Source organism: Pempheris klunzingeri, chromosome 19, assembly GCF_042242105.1.
Source record: "Pempheris klunzingeri isolate RE-2024b chromosome 19, fPemKlu1.hap1, whole genome shotgun sequence".
In the NCBI taxonomy this organism is placed as follows: domain Eukaryota; kingdom Metazoa; phylum Chordata; class Actinopteri; order Acropomatiformes; family Pempheridae; genus Pempheris; species Pempheris klunzingeri.
Window position 1 is genome coordinate 8,953,494 of NC_092030.1, and position 27,692 is coordinate 8,981,185.

Below are 27,692 nucleotides of genomic sequence, written 5' to 3' on the forward strand. Positions count from 1 at the left end.
CTTTATTACCTTATAAAGGTTTTGGGGCTAACATGTCAGCAGCATTCCACCTAATGAATGGATACTAAATGCTCTACTTTCAAATGTTCTTTGTGTCTGCTGTTTGGTGCGGGGCAGGTGGACTACAGTGGTTTTATCAGAGCTTGTTTGTTGGGTCTGAAACAAACATTAATTTATGTGCCATAATGCCTTGGACAGGATAGGAGCTATAAGAGGCTGAAACATATATACATACATATATATATATATGTATATATATACACCACAAATATCTGTTAACAACATCCAGTAAATAAAAGTAATATTAAAGGGGAAAGTGTATTAAACTCAGGCGGCAGCAGTGGCCCCTCCCTGCCGCAGGGGGCGCCCCAACACTCGGTGCTGTGATTCCTTCCAGCAGAGAAGAAGCGGGAGCAACAACAATAACACAGGCTGCTACACTGACACGAGCGTCCACCAAGTGTCCTGAGTTTAGGCCGTAAATCCTCCAACACAAACAGACACAAGGTTTCGGCGGAGAGAGTCAGAAATAAGAGTGTGCGGACGGTGAATTCAGGCGCCATGTTTTGTTGCGCACACAAATGTCATGCAGTCGTGGTGACGACGGAAGCTAACTAGCTGCACCGTTAGCTTGTTTACACTCAGTCCGGTTCTCTTTGTCGGGTTTCTGTTTAATGTCACTGGGCCCCGGTACCGCGTGCAGACATGGAGAGTTTGTACAAGCGGAAAATGTTCGCCTCGATGCGGAAAACCAAGGTGGACGCATCGAAGAGGCGGCAGATCGGCCTACCCGCCTCCATCCTGGACGACAGTGACGAAGGCTCCTTCTCCTCCTCCTCCTCCTCCCCCGGATCCCAGTCCGACTTCCAGAGCTCCCCGGAGGAGGACAGTGAGCAGGAGGGCCGCGGCTCTGGGGCGACTTCCAGCGACGACAGCCGCTCAGTGACGCGCAAAAAGCGCTCGTTCCTGGGAGGCGACGACAGCAGCTCCTCGTCCTCCAGTTCCGGAGATGACGAGGATGATGAAGAGGAGGACGATAAGCAGGAGGACAGGAGCCAGCCGAAGAGGATGGTGCAGCCCAGGAAGCGGAGCAGGCTGCAGCGGCAGGACGAGTCGGACTCGGACCATGTGGAGGAGAAGCGGAGAGGGGTGGAGGAGAAGGCGAAGAGGAGGCAGAGACACAACAAGCTGCTGGCGCTGTCCCGGAGGATGAAGGCCCGGGTCCCAAACCGGAGGAGGAGCCGCCTGAAGCAGGTACACTTTTGGACACTTAACCCCGCATGATGATAATAATGATGATAATATTTAACTGTTTCTATCATGATCACAGTGTTTAGTCAGTTGGACTTGAGTTTAAAGGACAGAGACATCATCATATGAGCTTATCATCAATATTGTTTGTCTAATCAATCTAAACTTCATCAATTAGATTTTCTGAAAACAACTCATCACAGCTGCACTTTTCAGCTGTCAAAGTCTCAAATGGTGTTTTTTCAGGGTGCTAGTGATGAAGAAGAGTCCAAAGAAGCTGAGGATGAGGCCTGTGGTGAAGAAGATGGAAGTGGAGGAGAAAAAGTCAGCAAGAAGGAGGCTGTAGAGAGTGAAAGAGGCACAGAGGAGGAGAAAGACAAAGAAGAGGAGGAGGAGGAGGTGAAGAAGAAGTAGAGCCACAGTAATGGAGGACAGAGATGGAGTTTGAATGTACAACAAAGTTAAACCCTCTGAAAATGACTTAAAACTGTTAATTGGTACATGTTTTCTCCTGCAGCAGTTAACGTGGAAAACAAAAGCACTAAAAACTGGAGTTGCAAGGTTTTCATCGTCATACCTGTTGCTATAGAAACAGACATTCAGCCGACCTGGGCAACCCCCCTGACCCATTACCGTGTGTGTTTGGTGAAGGAAACAGCCTGAAGCGGGACCCTGTTTTACACAGGCAGGTGCTGAGATCAAGAAATGGCTCATGGATATGTCTCCTCTGGTTCAGTGGTCTGCCCCTGCTGATCTACTGATCTACCAACGTCACTAATCCCAGTTGTTGATCCCAGATAGACGTCACGTCCACTGACAGCTGTAACTTTTCACTGGCAGGTGTGTAAAACTTGAGTAGCTTATAATGTTACGTTGGAACATGACCAGTCCTTGAAGGAAATGTATGGTTACAGTGTTCAAGTATATAACAGCATTATAGCATAGTGGGTCTCGCCTGCTGGACATAATTTGAATGCCATCCAAGTGTCAAACAAGAAGGGCTTCATGAAATTCTCTTGTGTTTTTGAGTTGTTAGCAGCAGTGTGCATCATGTCAATGATTTGAGCAGTAATGCTCGTTAGATGGCAGCACAGTGAAACAGTAAATACTGTTACGACGTGTTACATCTCAGTGGACATCAGTGACAAAAGATTTTAACTCAAGATCCATTTGAAGTTTTTCTTAGCTTTAAAACTTCATGTCAAGGTCCTGAGCAAATTCAATTGTTTTCATAAAAGATGTGTTTGAAAGCTTCACAAAAATCTCATTGGTGAACTCTGAGTGAAGCTCATTTTGTCACGCTACTATTCTCAAGGACAAGAACGAACTTTTGTGATATGCTATTTAAAACTGGCATATGCTAGTAGATCAGCAGCGGCATACTCAGAATTGGCAGATGGCACTAAAATGAGAGTAGCATACCATCAGCCACTTCCTGATGTCATGGCTGCTGCAGTCTCAGTGTCACGCTGCCCAGAGACTTTCCATTCCCTGTATCTTGTGTTTCTGTGGGAGGAAGAAGAGCATCTCAGCGGTCGGGACATGAATCTCCCCTGGCTGAAATATGGGCACAGACAATGAGACACTAAGCTGCCGAAATCTTCCTTTATTGGTAAAATGTCAAAAATAACCCACCATGTGAACAAGGACTCTAGGACAGAAGTTAACCAGAGCGCATTGCTATGAGAAACATCCAATCCCAGAGCTTCAAGTTCTTGTTTGTTCGTGTCTACAGAGACAAAGCGTTATGAATGTGATAAAACTCTGATTGACAGGTGTGGATGGAATATGGCTGCTGAGGCTTCTGGGTACTGCAGTATTTAGAGACATTACACGTACCCAACAGCACTCAGACTTGTTTTTGGTGCACTTTTCATCCTCTTTCAATTACTTTTTAATTAAAAGGAGATTAAGTTGGACTCTGTTCCTGCAAAGCAAAGAATTCAGTCATGTTTAGAGGATTTAGACTGAAAGATTTCAGCCACAAACTGAAACGCTTGTACATTTTATTGTACAGTAGCTTTTTAATTGTTACAGTTGAGAGAAAGTGTCTGAAGTGTCTTTTGGTAGTTTTGTCCATCTGTGAGTTAAACTACATTTGACTCACGTGCTGCCCTGTGAATGCAGCTTCTCTGTTCTATGCGAGCGTTTGCTTTTCTCTGTTTTATATTTTATCCCAAGAGTAATTAATTAAAAAGAATTATTTGCACAGGAATTGATGATGACGACAATGAGGATGGGTGTTTATTATTGGCCTCTTGGAACAGAATATGTAAAAGAAAATCTCAAAGTTCAAGTTTTCAACTACATTTCACACTTCTCAATGAATGGAACTGGTTCAGTTGTTATTGCCTGATTTACTGTAATATTACTACATATTGCTGTAGTATTTTTAGTATGGAAGTTTGTTCAGAGATGAATGTGAATGTCCACTGACTCCTGGTCATTGACCAAAAGTTGTGGTGGACAGCTGTGAAAACCACCAAAGATGGTGCGTTTATTGCCATAAAGCCCCCCAATGTTAAGAGTCACAGGTACGCCTTACCAACCTCACACACTCTAAAGCACTTTTATCTAAAAGTAAAATGCTCACAGCTGTGGCGAAAGATGGACAGATCTATCAAAATAAGATTCAGACTGTAGAAGAAAGAAAACAAGTCATTTTTCTGATGCGTCCATAGAAGTCTTTGGAAATTCTGGACATTTGTCCTAAATGCAGAACATGGGTAACAGCTCACATGTGCTGAAAGCAGTGACTTTCATTTGGTCAGTCATTTCTTTAAATGTTACCATAATGGGAGAAGAAATGCTGTGTATAGAATTAATTTGGGCAGTCCACCCAAACCTTTTGGCACCTCTATTTATTTCTTCCTGTCTGAAGTCTGTCACAGTGCTGCTTTCATGTGTTGATGTGTCAATGACCCTAATCAGACGTTTGTTCTTTTTAAATCTTCCTTGCATTTTTTTGTTTCCTCGCTCCCTTCCTTTTTTCCCTTCCTCCTTCTGTAGTGGTGTGTTTATGTGCAGCCACACACTGAACGCTCTCTAATCATAAGCTAAGCCACAAAGAAGGTGTCACCAAATGTGGAGAGAAACTGAGCTGCAGAGAACATTTTTGTTTTTTATGCCCAGTCTTTAAGAGCCTTGTGGCCTTTTTTGCTTTTTGCTCAACTACTGGAGTCTGTATGTCATACAGAATGGTGATGATACTCCAATGTGCCACAGTTACATATCAGTGCTGTGTGTTGTTCTCCAGTGTATTTCTGGCCTTTTTGCTGTATAAAGCTCTTTAGACCAACCTGCCCTCTTTTACTAATAAAGTGTCTTTTTTTGACCCACAAATTTTGTGTTGGAAACTATCACATCTTAAATCTGGTTTCAAATAACTACATTTCCCATGAATCAGCCTGCCCAAGCTGTAAAATATATTTATTTTCATATTTAAAAATTGCATGATAAACCAAGTGCTGAAGCTTCAGGATGATAACACCTGAACACATCATTTAACAGCTATATGGCAACAAATGGTTGGCACTCATCACCTACAGCCCTCATGCTACAAATATGTTGGCACTTTTGCACTTCTATTAAAAATGGTACTACATTACACAACAAAATGACGTAACAACAGTCAATAGAAACCAAAACCACCAGCTAACTGAGGGCTGGATTCTAAATCACACTGAAAATCAAAGTAAAAGACTGAAATCACAGGCTGATCCAACTTTCATCACGACAACTCATAATGTGACTCAGTAGTGTGTAGGACCCCCACATGCTGCTGATGAGATGGTGGATGGTGTCCTCGGGGGGTCTCCTCCCAGACCTGGATCTGGAGCTCCTGGACTGTCTGTGGTGCGACTTGGTGGCGTCAGATGCACTGATACATAACGTCCTAGAGGTTCTCAAAAGGATTCAGGTGTGGGAACATCAGTCAGTGGCATCAATGCCTTCATCATGTAGGAACAGCCTCCACACTCACAGGTATTGTCCTGCACCAGGAGGAACCCAGGGTCCACTGCACCAGTGTAAGGTCTGACAGTGGCTCTGAGGATTTCATCCTGGTACCTAACAGCAGTCAGCATGTGGAGGTCTGTGTGACCCTCCAAGGATATACCTCCCCAGACCATCACTGACCCACTGGTCATGCTGGATGATGTTGCAGGTGGCATAATGTTCACATTCAGCACAACGTTCTCCAGACTCTTTCACATCTGCTCTCCACCTGCTCTCATCTGTGATGAGAACGGGGCACCAGTGGCGGACCTGCAAGCCTTCTTGCAACGTCACGTATGGATGCGTCATCCTGGAGGAGCTGGACTACCTGTGCAACCTGAATGGGCTGCAGGTACGGCCTCATGCTACCAGTAGTGACAAGGACACTAGCAAAACACAAAACTAGAGAAGAATCAGTCTGGAAGACTAAATAGAGAGCAACTGTTGGGGGTTGTCTTGCTGTTGCCTCTCCAGAGCACCTGTTGTCACTTTCATTTGCACCAAAACAGCTGAAATTGATTCACAATCTCTTTTGCTTCCTAACTGGACAGACTGATATGATTACCAGTGACACCTGAACGAAAACCAGTGGGTAGATTGTAATTCAGGAAGGTTTTCTTTACATTCAGACATTATGGGATGGATTTTATTTTTAAAAAATGACATTATGACCCTAATACTGTTTGCATTAGGGTCATAATGTCTTTTTTTTAAATGAAATCCATGAAATGTCATTTTCTCTTGTTTCTGTCGGAGAATTTCCTAGTATGAATGTGTATTTACCTATTATCAGGTTTTTGGTTCTTACATTGAATCAATGTAATGATTAGGCTGAGTATCAATATTTCAATCCCCTCCAATCAAATTAAATTGTGATTAAAAGAGCGCAGTAAGCAGGTATATCTGATAATAATGACACAATGAATCTTTGTCTCCCCGTAGTGGACACTGTGGGAAGTTACGGAAGCGAGCTCTGCCAATCAGAGCCGAAGGTTTAGGACACGTGACCTCCGCCGCCATCATTGCTAGTGGCACTGACGCCTACATGGAGGGTGGGGAGAAGCACCAGCGGGGCTTTGTGGGGTATCAGTCTGGCTCTCAGGGAGTGTTGTACAGCAGCCATGGTTCAGACGTGCTCAGCGTACGGCTGTAAGAACCGTTACCACAAAGACAGAGACATTTCCTTCCACAAGTAAGTTCCTTTAAACTGTGTGTGTGAGCTAGTTAGCATTAGCTGTCCAGTCATGATGGATAAGCACTGTGATGGACAGGAGTGGAGGACCAAGAGAGAATCCACCAGCCTGCGTTCACTAAGCTGCCTCATTAAAGCTTTATTGTTCATAGTCAACAGTACAGTGGTGGCAGACATTGACACAAGACATTTCTTCTGTCGGTAGATTATGCTGGTAAAATCGGGCCACAGACAAGTCACCAAGCACAGTTTTACTCTGGTAAATTGAAAGTCTTGTGTGAAGTTAGCCTGTCAACCGCACCCCCTCCGCCACTCACAAGTTTAGGTTTACGGCGGCATTGTAGTTCAGATGTTCTTAAAACTCAACCACTGTTCCGCAGATTTTCACCAGCCGAATTTACAAGGACGTAAAACATGTTGTAAAAACAGTTACCAGCACTCTGTAACATGTCTGTCTTATCCAGAGTTAAGGGAGTAAGATACTGTACTAATTCTGAGTAGAGTTCGGGGAATGTTCTTTATGTGTCGGTCAAGCTAATGCTAGCCTGAAAGCTCCTCTGCTGGAACATGTGGAAACAGTCTGGCCATGTGAGAGGAGCTGGGCCAGCCTTAAGTCTCCTCCCAACATAAGTTACACAGCAATCAGAACACAGTGGTCTGTGGTGGTTTCATTTAGCAGTCCACAGCCTGCTGACTGTCAAAGTGTGAGAGGCTCAGAGGTTCAATCCCAGCAGGCTGAGCAAGGCACTGACAACCAAGTTAGAGCATTAGTTGAATCCGCTGTTAAAGCTGCTGCTTTTTTTTTTAACAGAACTGTGTTTATTGTTGGATGTCCTATCAAGGGTTTACCAATTCTGCTAACAATTCAGAGATTAAAAAATATTAATAATCAGACCAGGAACTTACTAGAACTGGGGTTGGCAACTTTGGAGGAAAAGGAGTCATACTTGGTGAAAACCATTCTTCTTATCGTTGTGCCCAAAAGTTCATTAATCTTTTTACAATAAACTTTGCAATATCACGTGAAGGCAAGTGAAGGCAGCCTCCACTTTGCTGGGCCTGTTAGTTGCCAGAGGCATCGCTTTTGTTTTCATAGTTTGTCTTCAGTCTCAAACTGAATATTTTCAGGCCCACTGCCTGACTACAGCTGCGGGACAAGTGCATGACAGTGATGAGAGAACCAGTTCTGTGTTTGTTGCATTGATCTACAACTAGTAACCGACTCATAAATGACTCATTTTGTTTACTGATCAGATAAGTCATACAGGAAGAACAGATCCTGAGTTGATCAAAGTACATTTACATTATTTCTTGTTTGTGTGATTTTTCCCAGGTTTCCTCTGGCGCGTCCAGATGTTTGTGGTAAATGGGTGGCGGCAATGAGGAGGAACAACTTCAAGCCGACAAAGTACAGCAACATCTGCTCGCAGCACTTCACCAAAGACTGCTTCAAGACAGAGTGCAACAACCGGGTGCTGAAGGAGAGCGCTGTGCCATCACTCTTCACCTTCAACCTAAACATCAAGGTGAAGAAGCTCAGAGTCCACACACATTTGATCCAAACCAAGGAAAAGATGATGTATTATTAACTTTTGGTTACTCAAACCTAGTTATAATCTAAGTGTTTAGAGAATGATGCATCACTGAATTAAAACACTTCATCTGCATCATCTGAACAGGCTCTTATGATGAGATTAGGTGTTACTGAACATTGACACCTATTAACTGCCTGGTGTCTTTTTCATGGATGCCGTCACCCACTGTCAGTCCCTTTTAAGCTCTAAAGGGTGCATAGTTTCTCCAACCAGAGGAAAACGGCTGCAAATTCACCATTAAGGAGAAACTCCAATGGTTTTGTGATTTAATGATATGTGATACATTCTAGAACATCAACAGAGCTGGAGGACATTTATGAGAATTATAAATCAAATCTAAGCTTAAAGCAGCAGCAGGTAACTTTTATAAAAATGTCTTTTTGGCATATTTGCTGATACTGTCACTATATCCTGACAGCTGCACTTGAGACAGGCAATCTGTGACAAAATCAGTGCTCCTGAAGAATTCACAGCACCTGAAAGAAAACCTCAATCGGAGCAGAAGGAGTAGCGCAGTGTCAACCATTGCTTGTGCACACACTTTGAAACTCCAGGAGCAGCAGGCAGAAGCCTCGATGCTCTGTGGAGCTTGTGAACCAGCAGTGGGCAACCTGTCTGCTGCTCAGGGCTTCCACAGAGGGCTGGTTCACGGCTCCTCCCGCCCGCTACCCTGCAGCTTCCCAGCTGCCACTGTGAATGCCATTGTATACCTATACCAGAGCCCCGAGCCACTCTGCAGCTCCGGTCCATTACCTGAAGCTCTGTGGGCCTGTACGGTTATCACTGTGTACTGTTGTAGACCCCATCACATAAAGTAAAAGCATGCTGTTATCATAGGCATCTCTAACTAAAATAAACACACCAGTCCTTCACCTGTGCGTTTAATCTGTTTAACTGCATGAGAGCAGCATCAGAACTCTTGTGTTTTCTGTCTGACAGTCAGAGTCCCTGGAGGATCCCTTCCCACCAGAGATTCATTTCCCTCTCTCTCTACCTCTGACCTCTGACCCGGAGGTGGAGGAGGAGCAGGGGGTGGAGCCAGAAAGGAGCTTTCCAGACACCTGGGGCGACACGGTGGCAGTCATCTGCGACCACAACTACACAGCGGAGGACTCAGCCTGGCAGAAGAAGCGCATCGAGCAGCTGGAGGAGCAGTTGGAGAGTCTGAGGAAGAAGCTGAAGACGACGCAGCAGAAGTGTCGGCGGCAGGAGAGACAACTAAAGATGCTGAAAGCAGCATGTGAGACACCCCGAACCAGCAACGAGCTTCCAGCAGCATTCGCAGAGGGATATGTGATCTTACCGAAACACATCTACCACACCCTCAGAGGCATCGAGTAAGAAGGAGCTGAAGAAGGGCAGATCTGTGTGGTCAAATTGAGTGGCAGATTAAAATGTTTAAGGTTCTTTCTCTAAGCAGCAGCAGGCGCACTGTCAAAGAGCTGCTGAGCAGCAAACCCCTGAGCCGAGAGCTCAACGACTCATTTGTTTGGGAATGTTAATGCAAGGTGTGGAAACCTTCAGTCTGATTGGGTGGATACAACTAACCCTTACAGATTGTTTTCTTAGATTTTTCTCTTTGGGCTGCAGTGAAATTAGTTTGAGTCAACTCTGACTTCAGTAGTTCAGCATTTCTGGTTTGGTTTTAGCAGGAGATTGGTGCTGAGACTATTTCATGACAAACTACAGGCAGATGCTGTGACTCCCTTGAGCCTCTTCGTAACCAGACCAACCAGACATATTTCCACCACGTAACTCCCCCTAAAACAAACTGAAGCGCTTCTCTTTGTGTAGGGATGTAACAAACAAGATAGATGCAGTTAATTAAAGAGCTGCAGAGGTGTTTGGTGTCGTTCTGAATTTCAGACAGAGCCAGGCTTTGTAATATCATAAGTATGTTTTTAGGGGAGAGCCGTCAGAGTGGTGAGCCCCCCCGAGCAGGACTGTAGCGAGCCACCCTCCGTTCCTTAAGAGAAGCCAGGCTCTGCACTTAAACAGTCTTGACACTTAGATGGATCGTGTCGCTTCAGTCTAAGAAAGAAAGCAAATTAATGTTTCCCAAAATGTTGAACGGGTCTTTCCAAGGTTGTCGTGGCAGTATGTGGGCTATGAATAGTGTGGCTTTAACCCCCACCTTATTTCTGTTGTTTCATTTCTTCCCAAAAGGAAAATGGTCACAAAATCATAAGAGGGCTTAAAGAGTAAAGTAAACTTGTAGTTCTTTTGGTTGCTTTACTTTTTTAAGTGTTTTTCTTCACATAAACCTGATGCAAGAACGTGTGTGTGTGTGTCTGTGTGTCTGTGTGTGTGTGTGTCTGTGTCTTCATGCGTGTTTGTGCGCATGTGTGTGTAATCATTAAACAGCTGCTAATGTGCAATAATAAACTTGAATGACATTGAAGCCATAACAGCTACTTCATGTGCTCCTCTCACTGGGATTACAGGTGACTAAACCTTTAGCTCATTACCAGCTGTAGCTACACACACGTTCTAACCAGCTCTGTATGTAGTTTCTTCACACTGGGAAGGTGAAACAACCTCAAATACTCAAAGTCAGTGTGCAGACGAGCGCTGTCCTTCCAGAGTTTTGGTGTCTGATAAAGCTTTAAACTCCTGAGTTTCATCTTCTCACCGGCACACGAGACAAACACGAAGCAGACAAGTTCCTTCAGATTTGTTATCGTAACAATACTGTAAGACGGAGTCAGCAACTTGCCTCGCCTTTATCTACCATGTCTCCAGCCCTGATGTCAAATTCTATCCACATTACTTCTCAGATGGAGATGGAGTCTTCCTTCTTCATGGATGTACTGTGCTGGTCAGCATCATTGGTGCCCCTGGAATTTAAGTACATCATTTACAACATCTCAACAACTTAACAGTGTGTAGTGTAACAGCTTTGGTCTGTAGACACTCATGTTTGACAGAACAGAAAATAATAAAACGAGAACAATTTAAAGGTATTAAACCGGAATGACTGCCATGACACAAGTACTGGCTCCCCTGTAAGGAATTCAAAGAAGTAGAAGAACCAATGAATAATGGCTTGAATGCTTCCAAAGGCCACTTTGGTTTTCACAGTAGTGAAGACAAAGGAACTATTATCACCAATGTGCAACATTATTAAGACATTAACTTAATAATGCTGTGCATGAAACTTCTAGGGACGTCGGAGGAGGAAGAAAGAGAACAGAATCCAGTGGGCATTACTATTTTCATATTTTATAGTGTCTTTTACTTCTGTTTTTATTGTATATCGCTTCCTTTTTTTTCTGCTCCTACTTTTATTCTGTATCTCGTTACAAAGCTGACTGAGAGACGCACAAATAATTCCAATGTACCTGTTCTTACTCCTGCAAATGGCAATAAACTCTATTCTATTCTGAAGGTTGAAGCGAACTGGAAAAAACCACCCCATAAAATATCCCAAAACCTGACGGCAGACTAGCAGTGAGGTTTCAGTGCTGCACACTAAACCAAGAACAGCTTTAAGGGCGAAGGATAAGGAGAGAACCCCACTGCTGAAAGGAAGGCTTAAAAAGACACGACTGCTCTTTGCTACAAGGTACCTGGACTATTCAAGGAATCACGACACCAGAGGATCACCAACATTCAGCACTTCTGTCTCTGACAGGACTACATGTTAGTTGAAAAGGAATGGATTTTTTTGTAGAATAACTTTAGATATCATCTTAAAATATTCTCATGATGCAGAGTTACTACATTTATAACTACTTCTGAAGCTCTAATACAGGTTATACCAAAACATTCACAGGCGCCAATGATGTTGACCAGAGCTGCGACTGCAGCATCAGTGAAGTAAGAACAATAACACAAGACTATTGAGATTATTAATCACTCTTTTTATATACTTTTTACCTCACTTCATTTATCTGACAGCTTTAATTATTAGTTTTTACTTTACAGCTTAATGTTTTTGCAGCCAAAACATCTGAAGAACTTAGAATACAATGTTATATTATGAGTTAAACTAACAGCAGAAATCATTAATTGATTAGTCGATTGTGGGAAAATATAATATAATTTATGATTAATATATTTAACCCTTGTATGGTGTTCGGGTCTGTGGGACCCGTTTTAATTTTTTTATCAAAAAGATTATATGATTAATTCTTTTTTCAAACTCCGACTCATTGGCCTTGGCTCATATTGATGAGTCGGAGTTTGAAAAAATGACTAATTGTACCATTTTTCTTTTGATAAAGAACATGAAAACAGATGAAATCGGGTTAATTCATTTTCAGATCAAAACATTTCATGGTTTCAGCATCTCAAATAAGAACATTTGCTGCTTTAAATCATGTTGATTCTTCTAATGTATCTGTAACTGTAGAACTGTCACTCTGCTACAAGTAACAGTACAAGTTTACTTAGTTTTACTTAGTTTACGTAGGTGTGGTATTAACACTTTTACTTAAAAAGGGGATCAATACTTCCTCCATCACTGATTACCTGAGTGTGCTTGTGCTGACTGGGGAATTTGCACTTAGTTCTTTGATGTATGTACATGTACAGTACATATACAGTACATTAGAAGTCCCTTTAAGTCAAAACCTTAAAGATATGTATAATAAACAAAGTGTTATTTCTCTCTAGCACCTATTTCCCAAAATGTCAAACTATTCCTTTAAGGAGGTGTTGTAACTGATTAAGCAAGAGATGAATGTGCCTGTGGTGTCATTTTTAGGCATGTGTGTTTTGAAGGTTGATTTAATTCTTTTCCATCGGTGAGATTAACATGTGAGGTGATGAGAGATCTGGGAACACGGTGACTTCCCTGAGAATGTTTCCTCTGAGACAAGAAACATGAGAGTCAGTTGATCACAGAGGTTTTATTTTAGTTTAGTTTGCATGTATTTTGTTTGGTCTTCCGTATATTTGACACCCAACCTCAGTGAAAGAGCACGACTATCACAGCGTCTTCACACTGACATTAACATTTAACATGAGCTGATCATACTTTAAACACTGACACTGCTATTAAGATTCATCCAGGGATCCAGGTGAAACCACAGTGGTGGTTGGGAGCACGGACACTGGACACTAGTGCAGTGGGATGGACAGTAGGAGGAAGAAGAATGAAAGGAATATTTTTTCCATCGTCTCTGGAGTCTAAATCAGGAGTCTGACTGCATATATTTTGTTTTCTTCCCTGGCTGCCAAACTAATGATTGCATTTATCATTCAGAAACAGCAGTGATGCTGTTGGCCAGCAGGTGGAGGAACAGAGCTGCATGTCACAGAGCAGTGTCCACTGTGTTCGTCGGCACTGGTCACACAGTGAACCTCCAAGTAAGCACCAAGTGTGCTTCATCATTTTTTATTCAAAGTGATCAAATGCTTTACGTGTAAACCCACGCAGGTACACACTTCGAATGGCACCGACCTGCATGAAACGTGCTACACAAATGAAGTTGGTGGTTGGTGTGTGTTCTGTTGTACTTTTGATTTGATGTGTAGTTTTGTTCCTTTGCTCTGATGAGTGCAATAGTACTGTTGTATCTGTATTATTTACTGTTGAGCCATTTTGGCTATTTTTAGAGACCTGAGGAGGAGAAAGTAACAAGAAAAAACTTTTGGAAGATCAGACAAAAGTCGTAAAGAATACATGGAATTTTGTGTGAATATTTTCACATTTGGTTCATGTCGTTGATCCTATTTTGACCCCTCTGGTGTCTCTTGGGAACTTTTGAGGTGGTCTCAGTTCTCAGGTTTGTGGCCACCGATGTGGTGTAACCAGCTGATTACATTGTTCTTTTAATGGACCCAAGGAATAGTTGCCAAGGCAACAACTAATGGAGATCCGAATAAACAATACATCCTCATCCTTGTTCCCCAGAGGATGAACCCTTTAGATTTGAATAACCCCGTTACCTCTCCAGTGGACTTCAGCTCCTCAGTGACCCTGACCCTCCTCAGGTGAACAGACCTCTACGGGGCTGAATCTGATCCTGGTGGACATATTTGGACTGAAGCTGCTCGCCCCCCAGGCGGAGCATCAAGGTCGTCCTGTCCGAACCGTAACAGTCCTGCGGCTGCAGTCTGACCGCTCAGATTAAACAACACCTGGGTGACCTGCTGGTTCCAGCAGGCTCTGCTCCTGCCACGAGCAAACAAAATACAGTGATGGTGAGTTCAATATGCAGCACTTTTTCTTAGTACTGTTTAATTGCTTCATTCCATATGTTTTGGATGTGGGTCATCTGTAACATGGTTTTCCTGCCCAGTTCATAAACATATTTATTTATTTTCTTGGTTTTGAAGGAGATGCAGCATTCACAGAGAGGAAAAATATACTATAAGTACCAAAAATTCAATAAATACTAAAACATTAGTATGTATTTTATTAGAACACAGGTTTTGAAATATAAAATGTAGCTTCAGACATTTGTTTGCTAGAAGAATATATCTAATTATTTTTGCTGCAGATTTAAACGTGTCTGTCTAAAAGGAAGCTTGGATTTGAACATTTCACTGTACATAAACCTTCTTCTTACGAGGTGACAGACAAATATCCAAACGTGGATTTAAAGCTGCATTAAAGTGACTTTATATTCGTTAGATTTAATTAGTTCAGGTTATTTTACTATAAGCACTTCTGCTATTACTAATTTACTATTACTACTACTACTTCTGTATAATAGGACACATTTTAGATCATCTTTTTCATTTTTTCAAATATTAGCTAAATAAAATGTCATATCTGCATAGCTATATTATTATTTACATAATCATTTTTCTGCTATTAGCACATACATTGAAATATTTGTCCGTTCTGTATTATGTACAGTAATGTATGTTCATATGACAAATGTTTGTTTGACACCAGCAGACAGTGATATGGAAAAAAAGACCACTTGAGGGTACACTGAAGGGGTCACAGAGGTTAAAGATGAACAGTATTTGCAAATCAGAATGTCTTCCTCAATCGGATTGCTTTCCTCTGTGCAGACTCTACTGATGTGAATCTGCTGCTGATGAATCTGTTCATCCTCTGACCCAGATAGAAGCTACACAGCTTCACTTTTTATTCTTCTCAGTCTGGACTCACAGCACTCAGCCTGGAGCACTGAGCCGAGGACTCCGAGTAAATGGAGGTTAGCAGGACGAACAAGATGATAATGATGATGAATATAAATATAAACACTGCCATTAATCTAAACTCTGCCTGGCAGCGTCTATCGGATCTATAATACTGTCTGATCTCTCTGCCAATGATCTGCTGTTTACTCAGAAACACTAAATACGCCTTGAGGAGCAATCAGAGCGGGGGAGGAAGAAAAGACAGAAAAGGGTGAAAACGGGCTTTAACTGTGAGCAAAGAACTGTCGGTTCAATTCCCAGAGAGAAGAGAAAGATCAGAGGAGGGAGGAGGGGTGAATAAAACAATGATGCTGCTGCCGAGGTGCTGCTGAAGAAAGCAAGTGTCTGAGGATACCAGACACCAAACCATACACTATAATGATAGAGGGATGATGATGATGATGATGATTATTATTATTATTATTATTATTATTATTATTATCATTATATCATTCAACATATTCAAAACTAGATAAATAAAATGGTTTTAATGTTAACTTCAAAATGTTACGGTTCTGAATTCAAAGATTACAATCTTTAAAACTTCATAATTAGAGTTAGTTATCTGCCAGTTGTTTATGTCCAGAATATGTGCTAAAGAATGAATTACACAAATACACCAACTTGTAATTTGAGCATGAGAAGATGTGTGTTCATTTTTCATTTCCAATGATGCTCTAGGATTCTGTAATCTGCGCTCTATATAGAATGACATCATTTGTCATACATATGTGTATATATATATATATATATATATATATATATATTCATATATATAAATTCACAGCTAAAATTTTAAAAATAATAGTGAATTAACTCATTAGAATCAATTTTCATTAATTACTTAAAATGAATGAATGAACATCAGGTCACCCTAATATGACCTCTCAAGTGACCTTCATGTAGTAATGTAAGTTACAGCAAAGTATTATTTGGTAATAATGTAAAGGTAGAACCCTCATTTAGCTGAACAGCTGGTGGCATATAAGATTCTCCCATGTTGACCTACCAGTACTGTGCAAAGTGAGCAAACAGAAGAAAAATCTAAATCAAATCAATATTTGGAGTGACCACCACAGCATCAGTTCTTCAGGTTCACTTGCACTCAGTTTTTGAAGAAACTCGGCAGGAAGGTTGTTCCAAACATCTAAGAACTAACCACAGATCTTCTGTGGATGTCGGCTGCCTCAGATCCTTCTGTCTCTTCATCCGGTCCCAGACAGACTAGATGATGTTGAGATCAGGGCTCTGTGGGGGCCACACCATCACTTCCAGGACTCCTTGTTCTTCTTTACCCTGAAGATAGTTCCTAATGACACTAGCAGTGTTTTTGGGCTCGTTGTCCTGCTGCAGAATTACTTTAGAGCCAATCAGACGCCTCCCTGATGGTTTTGTATGACACTCATTATTGTTCCACTCTCCAGCCCTCTGCTACAGACAGATATTTCAGATTTTTACTCATCAGTCCAGAGCACCTGCTGCCATTTCTGCACCACAGTTCCTGTTTTCGTGCATAGTTGTGTCACTTGGCCGTGTTTCCATCAAATCTTAGCCTGGCAGAGACCTTGCTGATGCAGTAGAACCATCTGGTGTCTTGCCGCTGTGCTCAGTCATGGTGTTTGACCTGTGACATGAAACCGTCTTCCACAGCCTCACCTTGGTAGCAGAGTTTGGCTGTTCCTCACCCAGTTTTAATCCTCTTACAGCTCTTTCTGTTTCAGTTAATGACCGTGTTTCCACCTACAGTTGTGGTCAAAAGTTTACATACACTTGTAAAGAACATAATGTCATGGCTCTCTTGAGTTTCCAGTTATTTCTACAACTCTGATTTTTCTCTGATAGAGTGATTGGAACAGATACTTCTTTGTCAAAAAAACATTCATGAAGTTTGGTTCTTTTATGACTTTATTATGGGTCAACTGAAAATGTGACCAAATCTGCTGGGTCAAAAATATACATACAGCAACATGAATTAGCAATTTTGGTGACTTGGTGACTAGCAATTTTGGTGTCAATGAAATGAGCTTCATAGCATGGCCTCTTAACTTCTTGTGAGTGATTATGAGTGACTACAGCTGGTGACTTCTCTGAGGCCATTTAAATAGGGCTCATAGGATACAAACGCCCACAAACGCTACAATGGGAAAGTCAAAGGAGCTCAGCACAGATCTGAAAAAGCGAATCATTGACTTGAACAAGTCAGGAAAGTCACTTGGAGCCATTTCAAAGCAGCTGCAGGTCCCAAGAGCAACAATGCAAACAATTGTTTGTAAGTATAAAGTGCATGGCACTGTTTTGTCACTGCCACGATCAGGAAGAAAATGCAAGCTATCACCTGCTGCTGAGAGAAAATTGGTCAGGATGGTGAAGAGTCAACCGAGAACCACCAAAAAACAGATCTGCCAAGAATTAGAAGCTGCTGGAACACAGGTGTCAGTGTCCACAGTCAAGTGTGTTTTGCGCCACCATGGACTGAGAGGCTGCTGTGCAAGAAGGAAGCCCTTGCTCCAAAAGCGGCACCTTAAGGCTCGACTGAAGTTTTCTGCTGATCACACTGACAAAGATAAGACCTTCTGGAGGAAAGTTCTGTGGTCAGATGAAACAAAAATCGAGCTGGTTGGCCACAATGCCCAGCAATATGTTTGGAGGAGAAAAGGTGAGGCCTTTAACTCCAAGAACACCATGCGTACCATCAAGCACGGTGGTGGTAGTATTATGCTGTGGGGCTGTTTTTCTGCCAATGGAACTGGTGCTTTACAGAGAGTAAATGGGATAATGAAGAAGGAGGATTACCTTCAAATTCTTCAAGATGACCTAAAATCATCAGCCTGAAGGTTGGGTCTTGGGCGCAGTTGGGTGTTCCAACAGGACAATGACCCCATACACACATCCAAAGTGGTAATGGAATGGCTAAATCAGGCTAGAATTAAAATTTTAGAATGGCCTTCCCAAAGTCCTGACTTAAACCCCATTGAGAACATGTGGACAATGCTGAAGAAACAAGTCCATGTCAGAAAGCCAACAAATTTAACTGAACTGCACCAATTCTGTCAAGAGGAGTGGTCAAAGATTCAACCAGAAGCTTGTGGATAGCTACCAAAAGTGCCTAATTGAAGTGAAAATGGCCAAGGGACATGTAACCAAATATTAGCATTGCTGTATGTATATTTTTGACCCAGCAGATTTGGTCACTTTTTCTGTTAACCCATAATAAAGTCATAAAAGAACCAAACTTCATGAATGTTTTTTGTGACAAAGAAGTATCTGTTCCAAGCACTCTATCAGAGAAAAATCAGAGTTGTAGAAATAACTGGAAACTCAAGAGAGCCATGACATTATGTTCTTTACAAGTGTATGTAAACTTTTGACCACAACTGTACATATGGAATTGATGATCATTAGCACTTGTTTGGGATAACTGGTTAATCACACACCAGACTATGATCCTACAAAATACCTGACGTGCAAGTGTACTAGAAGAATTGATGTTTTGAAGGCAAAGGCTGGTCACAGCAAATGTTGATTTGATTTTGATTTTTATTCTGACCACCAACTTTGCATTTTGTAAATTGATAAAAAACTAATTACATTTTTATATTTCTTAAAGCATTCTTGCTTTGCAGCATTTCTTCACACCTGCCTGAAACCTTTGGTAGGTAAACATGGGAGAATCGTATATGCCATCAGCTGTTGAGCAACTTTTGCATATTACTATTCATTATGCATTTCCTCCACAATCTGCCTGCCCTATCTTAACTGGTGGGCATCTAAATAAAGGTGTGTTGTTGCATAGTGTGGTGAATGAATATTGCTATATGCTATGTTTTGTAACATAAGTTCTCATAAGGAGCCAGTATTTGATTGTACATCTTTTCTCTTGTATTTAATCTATTAACTATTTCTACCCAAATATGTGAGACTTTAAGGACCAATCAGACAGGGACTGCTACCAGTTAAAAGAGTTAAGAGATGGGTTTGCCTTTTCCAAAAATGAATGGCCAGGTATACTTTCTTATCAATAGACACACCTCCATAGGAAAACAAATAACTATTCAAACCTTCTTGCTGCGAGGCAACAGTGCTAACCAGGTATTTTGGGTTTATGACTGGGTGAAATGAGACAGATCTTCTGATTGGTGGACGACTTCCTCTACCTCTGAGCCACAGCTGCCTAAAAAGAAAAACAGCCTCATGACCTTGAACTTGACTGCTGACCTGAGTACAGCCTGTCCCCCTCCCGTTCAAAACTATCCTTTACTTTTTCAGTTTCTTTCCTCACTAAAGTCTCTCTTAGTTGGTAGTTTCTGTCCTACCGCCTCATTTTTGGTGTTCAGTGTGTCTGAAACCTGTTATTGTGTCGGTTTTTCTGCCTGTCAGTGTCACTGTGACGCACGGTCGGGTGGAGACCATGTGACATCACTCCTCTGGGGTTAAAGGGTGTTTCTGTGACACATCGTAACCATAACAACAGCTTCACCTCCTCTGTGTGTGTGTGTGTGTGTTTCAGCATTAACACATCAGAGGTGTGTGTTGTTGGTTTGAGTCACGTCTGACAGTTTAATTCCTGCCTGATGTCATGAGAAAATTTGTCTGTAAGAAAACAGACAGCAAAGTCTGACATTAACACAGACTGAATATCACACAGCACCAACTGCCATATTCATATATATATATATACCTTTATGTTTGTTAAATGCTTTCATTGATTCAATCATTTTGTATTTGTCAGCTGATCATAACTGCTGTTTGCACTCACATCACTAAACATGACTTACATGTGGCCCCTTTCAGACAGGAAAGTGTCTACATTGATGTTAATGTCTCAAGAGACAAGGACATTCTTCACATCATCACATCCTCATCTATAGAAATGATTTTACACATTTACAGTCAGGGACAATATGTAAAAGGAGGATAAGATAAAGAGAAACACGACCGTTCCCATTTCCAGAGATCTGTAACATCTGCAGCTTCAAGTTGAAGGAAACTGCATCATCGTATTGTTACAATATGCTTTCTGCAAGGTTGTGTCCCATACTGACGCTGGGAGTCACTTCTTTTTGTAAATACGTTAGTTCGTTTTCTGAAGTAATTACAATGTAAAAGGAAATTATACAAAAATAACTTCAAATTCATTCATATGTAAGTAAACGTTAAACAAGGCATAATAGATGAATTTAAAATGAAAGACAATTAGAGACAAGAAGAACCAAAACGGAACTTTGTTTGTATATCTTTAGCTTTAGGATTAATGGAAATACATGTGAACAAAAATAATGAATAATTCAGTATGGGTGTGTGTGTGTGTGTGTGTGTGTGTGTGTGTGTGTGTGTGTGTGTCTTGACATACATATTCAGTGTTGATTTGTTACACTGTCTGTACCTTCAGATTATTATTAGCCACAAGGCTTAGGGTGACACACACACACACACACACACACACACTCACTCACACACACACACACACACACACACACACACACACACACACACACACACACACTCACTCTCTCATGTCTGTCAGTCAGTCATTTGTTTGGGATTTGTCAGATTTAATTCAGGAACATTAATCTGCTACAAGACAAATTGCAAACAAAGTTTGCAGGAGGTGAAGGTGATTTGTCTTACCTGAGGCTGCTGATTGGTCAAGGCTTAAGCTTTTTCAGTTGCAGTCCTGACCAATCAGAAGTCTCCTAAGTGCAGTCAGAATGCAGAGGTGCAGATGATCAGCTGCAGGTCCTCTACTGCCTATCAGATGCTGATTGTATTGAAGTGAATGGGAAAACCCCCCCACCACTCTCTACAATTCCACCTTTCACCCTCAGCTGAATGCTGCTGTTTCACCAGTGTACCTCAGCTCCACCCAGGCGCCATCTGAAATAATGACGTAATAAACTAGGTTCAGCATTTTGTAGTGTTGAGCAGTGAGAATACACCCTAAACACTGGACTGGACAGAAAAAGTTGCTGGATAAAAGAAATGGAGCAAAAACAGTTTCTTTAGTTTTGACATCTGAGGAAGACGGATGAAGCACTTTTATTCGTTGACCTTCATCAGGCATTAAACTGGAGCCACATGCTGCAACAACCAATCAGAAACAGAGTCACATTACAATAACCTTGCTCCTTTAATTTTTAGCGTATGTTGTCAACGATTGATGAGATCAGTGTGTGCGATTGGTGTTTGTGATGACTGTTGGACTCTCCTATCTGCTGTCTATTGCTGGTGTGATTTCTAAAGTCATCAGCAGCAGAATATTATGGAGCTCATGTGTTAAAACAGAAGTTTGTTGACATGTTGTCAGGACTTTGTTGATCTGACCTCATTAATGACGATGAGCAGCTGTTTGTTTGTAGGGTTTGGCCTGAAGATTCTTTCTAAATATCATTTTCAACCTTGACTGACTAATCGCAGCTTGGCGGGCCGAGCAACTCCATAATGACCTTTGACTCCCAGAATGAAATACACTGAGCATGAAAACTGTTTGATATTCACTGACTCTCATGACCTATATTAGAAAATTCTGAATAGGGGAATTAGCTCATAAAGCAAATGTATGAAAAAGAATTTAACAAAATGAGACAAAAGTTCAAAATGTAGCAAGTAAGTAGCATGTAGATATGGTTACCAAAGTCACGGACAATGAAAACATTATGTCACAAAAAAAGAAAAAAAGTTCTTTTTCCAAACGTCTAAATGTAGAACAGCTCCTGTGAAGAAGTGAAAGCTGCTGTTGATTCTGATTCTGACCTCCATTTTGAAGATAGAAGAACATGTGAGGCGTTATTATTTTTAGACGAGCTGCGACCACAACTCTGGATGAAATTAGTTTATGGCTCTATGAATGTGTACCCCCGCTCACCCCCACCACACACACACACACACACAGCCCTACACCGCTGGCCTCGTCCTGAGCGTGGCTCTGATCAGATCTGATCAGTTTCCGCTCAGCTTGCTCTCTCACAGCGTGAACGCAAAGAGGCAGCAGCATAAATTTCCTTGCTGTGTTTTTCTCTGTAATTTCATGCAGCAGAGCAGCTGCAGGCCCTTTTCCTCCAACATCCGTCCGTCTGACTGTCTGACCATGATTCCAGTCCCAGCTGAGCAGGTCGCAAGATGAACGTCAAGAATATTATCCAGCATGAAGCTGAAGCCAACCCACAGTGACATCAACTGCAACAAATAACAGCATTAAAACAAAATGGAAAAATGAGAAAAATGATGAAATTGTTTTCGCCATAAAATGCTTCTGATGAGAGCTAATATTCCACTTCTTAAACCCTTAAGTGGCTAAAGGCCTGTTGTGCTGTTGGACCCAGACTGTTATAAATCAGACGTGATGCACAACTCTTCTTTCTTCATTCTTCACACAACTACTTCTGTCGCACAACTTTCTAGTCGTTACGACTTTTACATCACATCCTCATTCATACAGGAGGAATCTAAGTTCCTTCACACACTGAAGCTGCTTCAGGAGCAAGTCGGTTCAGTGTCTTGCTCAAGGACACTTGGACACGCTGACTAATAGGAGCCGGGGATCGAACAGTGACCTTCCGATTGATGGACGACCCGCTCTACCTCTGAGCTACAGCCGCCTGTGAGCAAAGAAGCCCAACAACATAAGTGTCTTTGTGATGAGACTGCCTGAAAATGTGCCATTATTACTATTTGAGTGCCTATTGTGCCCTCCCTCTCTATGATGGCAGGCTTCTCGCTTCCTCTTTCTGCCTCATATTTGTGCTTCCACTTTCATTCATGGAGGCCTTTGTTGCCCAAGTACCGTCTGTTCAGTGTGTCTGTATGTAAACCCTAGTCTGGAATCAGCCCGTCAGTCACTGCACGCCCGAACACTGCGCTGCAACTGCAGTGTAGCTGCTGCTGTAAATGTCGCATCCTGTTGCAAATTTTGAAAGAAAGTACTTTTTTTTTTTTTTAACAATCATTAGCATCCTTCTGTCCAATCTGTAGTCACTTTTTTTAAAAACACATTTAGCACAACATCCTTCTGTTGTGGTTGTTTTCACAGAATATTTCACAGAATAATTAACACATTTCTATAATTTTCTTTCAATACAAGCTTATCTTTCCTGTCTTATTTAGGGACAGCAGCGCACAACATGCCAAAAATGAAAACCTGATGTTGAAAACCTTAAATATAGCACACAGCCTCTACTCCTGCAACAGCAGTGGCTCAAAAGCTATACTGAGACAGCTTATGAGCATTTTGAATGATAGCCAGGTGTTGAGGTTTTCTAAATGACATAGACACATGCAGGAAAAAGGGGACTTTTTGTATTGATTTTGTTCACGGTGATATAGAGCACAGAGCTATGAAAGCTTTCACTGCTGCAATGCTGTCTCTACCCTGTTCTGGTATACATTATGTGAAGTAAACTTTTAGATACAGTTTTTTAATCATTGTCAGCAAGTGTTTACCTCTACTATACCAACCCCTAACCCTGACCCTACAAATAGACTTTTTCTGCATATACTAACTCCAGTCAGCAAATGTGACTTAATATCAAATCATTGCACTAGCACATGTTTTCTATCCAAGAGGAGAGGACAATCAATCACAGCATGACTCTCAAAAACAGTTGATGGCCTTACAATAACTGCATTCCTTTTCATGTTCCAGGTTTCAGAGTATGGAATCAGTTGTCTTTTAAGAATCCGCTTTCCTTTTATTGTGAACTATTCTACAGTTTTGGTCGGGTGTTGAATGTGTGCATTTTTGGCTTTTCTATCAGAGGCCCCTGGCGGTCAGAGGCCCCTGGGTACAGGCCCCACTGATCTGGTTACAAGTCTTTGCTTATACTGACTGTCTCTGACCAGCTGCCGGTTTAGTGCCTTGCTCCAGGGTTCTCTCTGATACCATTTGGGGTTTCTGCTCCTTCACTTTCCTTCTCCTCCCTCTTCACAAGTTTCCAACCGGTGTTTGGTTCTGCTGCGTGGATTTATTTAGTGTCTGTAGATTGATCACACTGGTTTGTATTTAACCTACTTAGGCAGAGAGCAAGAGCGCTAAGCTGAGCCCCCTGCAGGATTTAACATTTCCAACTGTCAGGACGAATTAACCGGCACTAATACCACTTTCATCCCTCGCTGGGTTCCTTCAGTGGAGTGACTCACAGCTCTGTAACGTCGAGCAGGAGGATGTTGGAGCGTTTCTGAGAGTGATTCTTTTAAACATCCATGTTGATTAGACTCTGATCCGCTCCCAGGGGCTTCATGAAGGAAAAAAGCGTCAGCATTTGACTTAGGAAAGGACACTTATTAACCTGAAGTGTTTTTAATTACAGAATCCTGGATATAAAAGTATATATTACTTTTGCAATCACACTTTTGATCATTCAAAGATACATTCGAGTCATCAAACCTGTCATCACAAATGTGGCCCCCAAAGGTGATCATATTTGTCAATGCAAATAAAACATTATAGATCCACATATTGTACGTGCAAAATATTATATTGAATGTGCAAGATATTAGATCCATCTCCAGTGCACAAGTCATTAGTGAAGTTAACTTCTTGTACACATCAGGTAAAGAAACCTGTGTGCATACAATATTAGATCTAAATCTTGTACGGTCAAGGAGTTCTCCTGGGTATCATGACTCTCCTTCTGCAAAGATAAAAAATATGTTGTGGGCCCCGTGACTAAGAAACTTCTGCAATGTGAGAATAAATCTATCACAGACAAAAAAAATTCTCCATCCTATCAAGGCCACCCCTGGACTTTTCCTCTAGCGCCATCATTAGGTTGGCATCTGTAGTTCTGAGTGAAATGTTAACTACTATTGGATGAAGAATAAAATGTTTTTTTTTCATCCAGCACCTTCATCAGATCATAATCTTATTGTGTTCAATGTGGTTAGAGATAGTTAAGATAATCTTGAGCCTCACAGATCTGCTAGTGTGGCTGTAGCACAGAATGTACAAATGAAGTCAGCGTTGCCAGTAACAGTGGAGCCAGTGTCATCCATTGGTTTGCATACTGACGTTTTGAAGCCTGGAGTTTAGAAAGACTTTTTCCCTGCTTGGTTGGGTTTAGGCAGGACCTGCCTCTGATTGGTTAGGTTTGGGCAGGACCTGTCTCTGATTGGTTAGTCACGTGGCAGCCCCACTCTAAAGCGTGTCCTGCTTTATTGTCTATTTTACTCTGAATTGGACCAAACTTTACAAAATGAACATTATGCCGTATTGAACAGGACTTGAGTGAGACCAGAAACGCATTAGTGAGAAATAGGGTCATTTTTTTAGACTTCCATACAATCACACTTCTTTTTGGAACCGATGGAGTCACACTCCTGTTGGCCATTAGAGAGACATCCACTTCTTTCATCACAGTCTATAGGTCGTTCACACAAACAGGCTCAAAGGCAGGGCCTGTGAGTGGCTGCTATCCATTGTGAATGCGACGTGGTGCTGCAGGGCAGCACAGGCTTCTGAGCTATGGAGATTTGAATGGTGTTCAACACCACAGCACAAAGTTGAGAAAAGCTCTACTTTATGCAAATGCCCTCTGACGCAAGGCAAGCAACAACCAGAGGAGAGTCAGTCACACTTGCTTTGATTCAGCAGAAACTGAAGTTCAGTGTTGTACACTACTTTGCTCCTCAAGAAGGGTGGGAGTCACTTTCTGCCATTATTATTGTACTAAAACTGTTTCAACAACACACACTGCATTTAAAAAAGACCAACAACAAAGCTATTCTGTACTTGGGACACTGCAGGGAATGAACCACTTTCTCATGTGTAGTACAGTGGCTACGGCTGAAACCAAGAGTTCAGACAGAGCAGAGCAGGTAAATTATGTTCTCAGCAAAACACTCACACAGCTACAGCTTCATGAGAGTCAGACTGTGACAGACTCTGTACCTGCATGTGTAAACGTGTCTTGTCTCTTGTTTTCACTTGTTTTGGGACAATAAAACTTTAAAAAAGTTTAAAAAAAGAGTTACAGACAAAACTAATTTGATAAAGGGAATTTTTCAGTGAATACTTTGGATTTGACTTTACCCTGTGATTACCGTTGTGTCTTTGCTATGCAGTGCAACAGAGTAGGTTTGAGAGCAAAACTATTAACAATCAAAAGACATTTTATTGCAAGTAAAAAACATTTGTGATCAAAAATGTATTCATGCAAAACCAACATTCATAGTTTTCCTTGTTGGTAAGCTCAATCTCAGGGGTGGGACCCATGCTGATAGATGTAAGACACGTCTCTATTGGCCTGTTGAGTAACAGGTTGGCAAGACATTTAATTTTGAACTAAACTTCATTACAGTTATCAGATTGATTTAAGTGTCAAAAACAGCTTTTTGGTTTTAAATATGCATGAGCTCAAAATAAGGGTTAGGGTTCGGGATGATATCCGTGGCACATGCTATTTGCACCTGGGTTTCAGGAGCCATAAATACTCCAATTGATGGCTTTCCAGTCTACACTTGCAAAGCTATTCACCCACGTAAGTGTTTGAAAGAGTATATGTTGTATTTAATGTACTCTGCCTTTTATATTTGTATTTGAATCACTATTCTAACCCAAACCATGATATTTTCCTAAACCTAACCAAACTGGGACTGAAAACTGATAATGATAAAAGAAAACTAAGATATATAAGTTGACAACTTAATTCATTAAGTTTGACAGCTGACCTCACATGGGGTTCAGGCCCTGCTGTCCTGGGTGTAAGTCCCATATCTTAACCTTTCTGCCACAGTCACATCCACATGTGGAATTTGTCACTTTGGAGGCCAAACAGCAGCTGTACACCACTTTTATCTTTTTGCATCTTTAGTCAGAATCAAATCTCAATATGTCAGCATGTGTGACTTTCTCTTACTGGTTATACTGGTTTTTACTGATTATCTGTCTTCTGGAGGATTAAGGCCAAAGGCCAGAGACATGCAGTGGGGGAAACCAATAAGACAAAAAATCTAAATCAAACATTAAAAGCTGTTCTGATTACAGACAGACAGACACACACACACACACACACACACAAATCACAATCTTATTTTCATCAAACTGTGTAAAATTTAAATATACTCCTCTCTCTCTCTTTCAAATCCAAGAAAAAAAACACCTCCATGAATTATAGATGAGCGTGAAGAGGATTAATTATAGCACAGTAAAACCTGTAGCTAATGTGCTGCGTTCAGACCGACACTAATGCTAATGACAGAGACAGAAACCTCATATTTCCACACAGGAGAATCTGTTCACATCTTCAGTTTTCTCTGCAGGGATTTCATTTGTGTTTTTATCTGACTCTCAAAGTGACCTTACAGATGTTTATTTTAAATTTTTATTATTGGACTCAATGAGCACCATCATCTCCACTTACACATGACATGTAACATGGAGACTTAATTTCCCCTAAAATCTCCCTTTAAACATGTCAAGACATGAAGCTAGTTCATCTGAATTATCTTTCTGTTTCTGTTTATTAAAGGTGTAATGTGTAGGATTCTGGGGATCTACTGGCAGAATGCAATGTAATATTCAGAACTGGTTTTAGTCATGTGTAATCACGTCTAAATGTGAA

At 41.4% G+C, this 27,692-nt stretch overlaps 2 protein-coding genes across 3 annotated transcripts in view; both read left to right on the top strand.

Annotated features, from left to right (window-relative positions):
- The first annotated feature begins 446 nt into the window (after window positions 1-446).
- Window positions 447-4,352, top strand: ccdc82 (coiled-coil domain containing 82). Its single transcript, XM_070851096.1, has 2 exons — window positions 447-1,254; window positions 1,498-4,352. The coding sequence occupies exons 1-2, from the start codon at window positions 706-708 to the stop codon at window positions 1,663-1,665; spliced, it is 717 nt and encodes a 238-aa protein (XP_070707197.1). The 5' UTR covers window positions 447-705; the 3' UTR covers window positions 1,666-4,352.
- Window positions 4,353-6,308: 1,956 nt separating this feature from the next.
- The window catches only part of thap1 (THAP domain containing, apoptosis associated protein 1), a 107,877-nt gene continuing 86,493 nt past the window's right edge, over window positions 6,309-27,692 (top strand). Inside the window, exons 1-3 of one of the 2 annotated variants that reach the window (XR_011585678.1) lie at window positions 6,309-6,439; window positions 7,773-7,965; window positions 8,974-9,876. Coding sequence is in view for 1 of the 2 variants with exons in the window: in XM_070850111.1 (XP_070706212.1) it covers window positions 6,369-6,439; window positions 7,773-7,965; window positions 8,974-9,375 (666 nt within the window). In the remaining variant the exon portion in view is untranslated. Of the gene's footprint in view, window positions 6,440-7,772; window positions 7,966-8,973; window positions 10,443-27,692 lie in introns of those variants that run through there. The other variant, XM_070850111.1, reaches the window with a different exon arrangement.

Excerpts from the sequence above, each read along its gene's own strand:
- ccdc82 (XM_070851096.1), top strand. The coding sequence starts at position 706 with ATGGAGAGTTTGTACAAGCGGAAAATGTTCGCCTCGATGCGGAAAACC. Across the intron at positions 1,255-1,497 it reads GGAGGAGCCGCCTGAAGCAG|GGTGCTAGTGATGAAGAAGA; the intron begins GTACACTTTTGG and ends GTGTTTTTTCAG.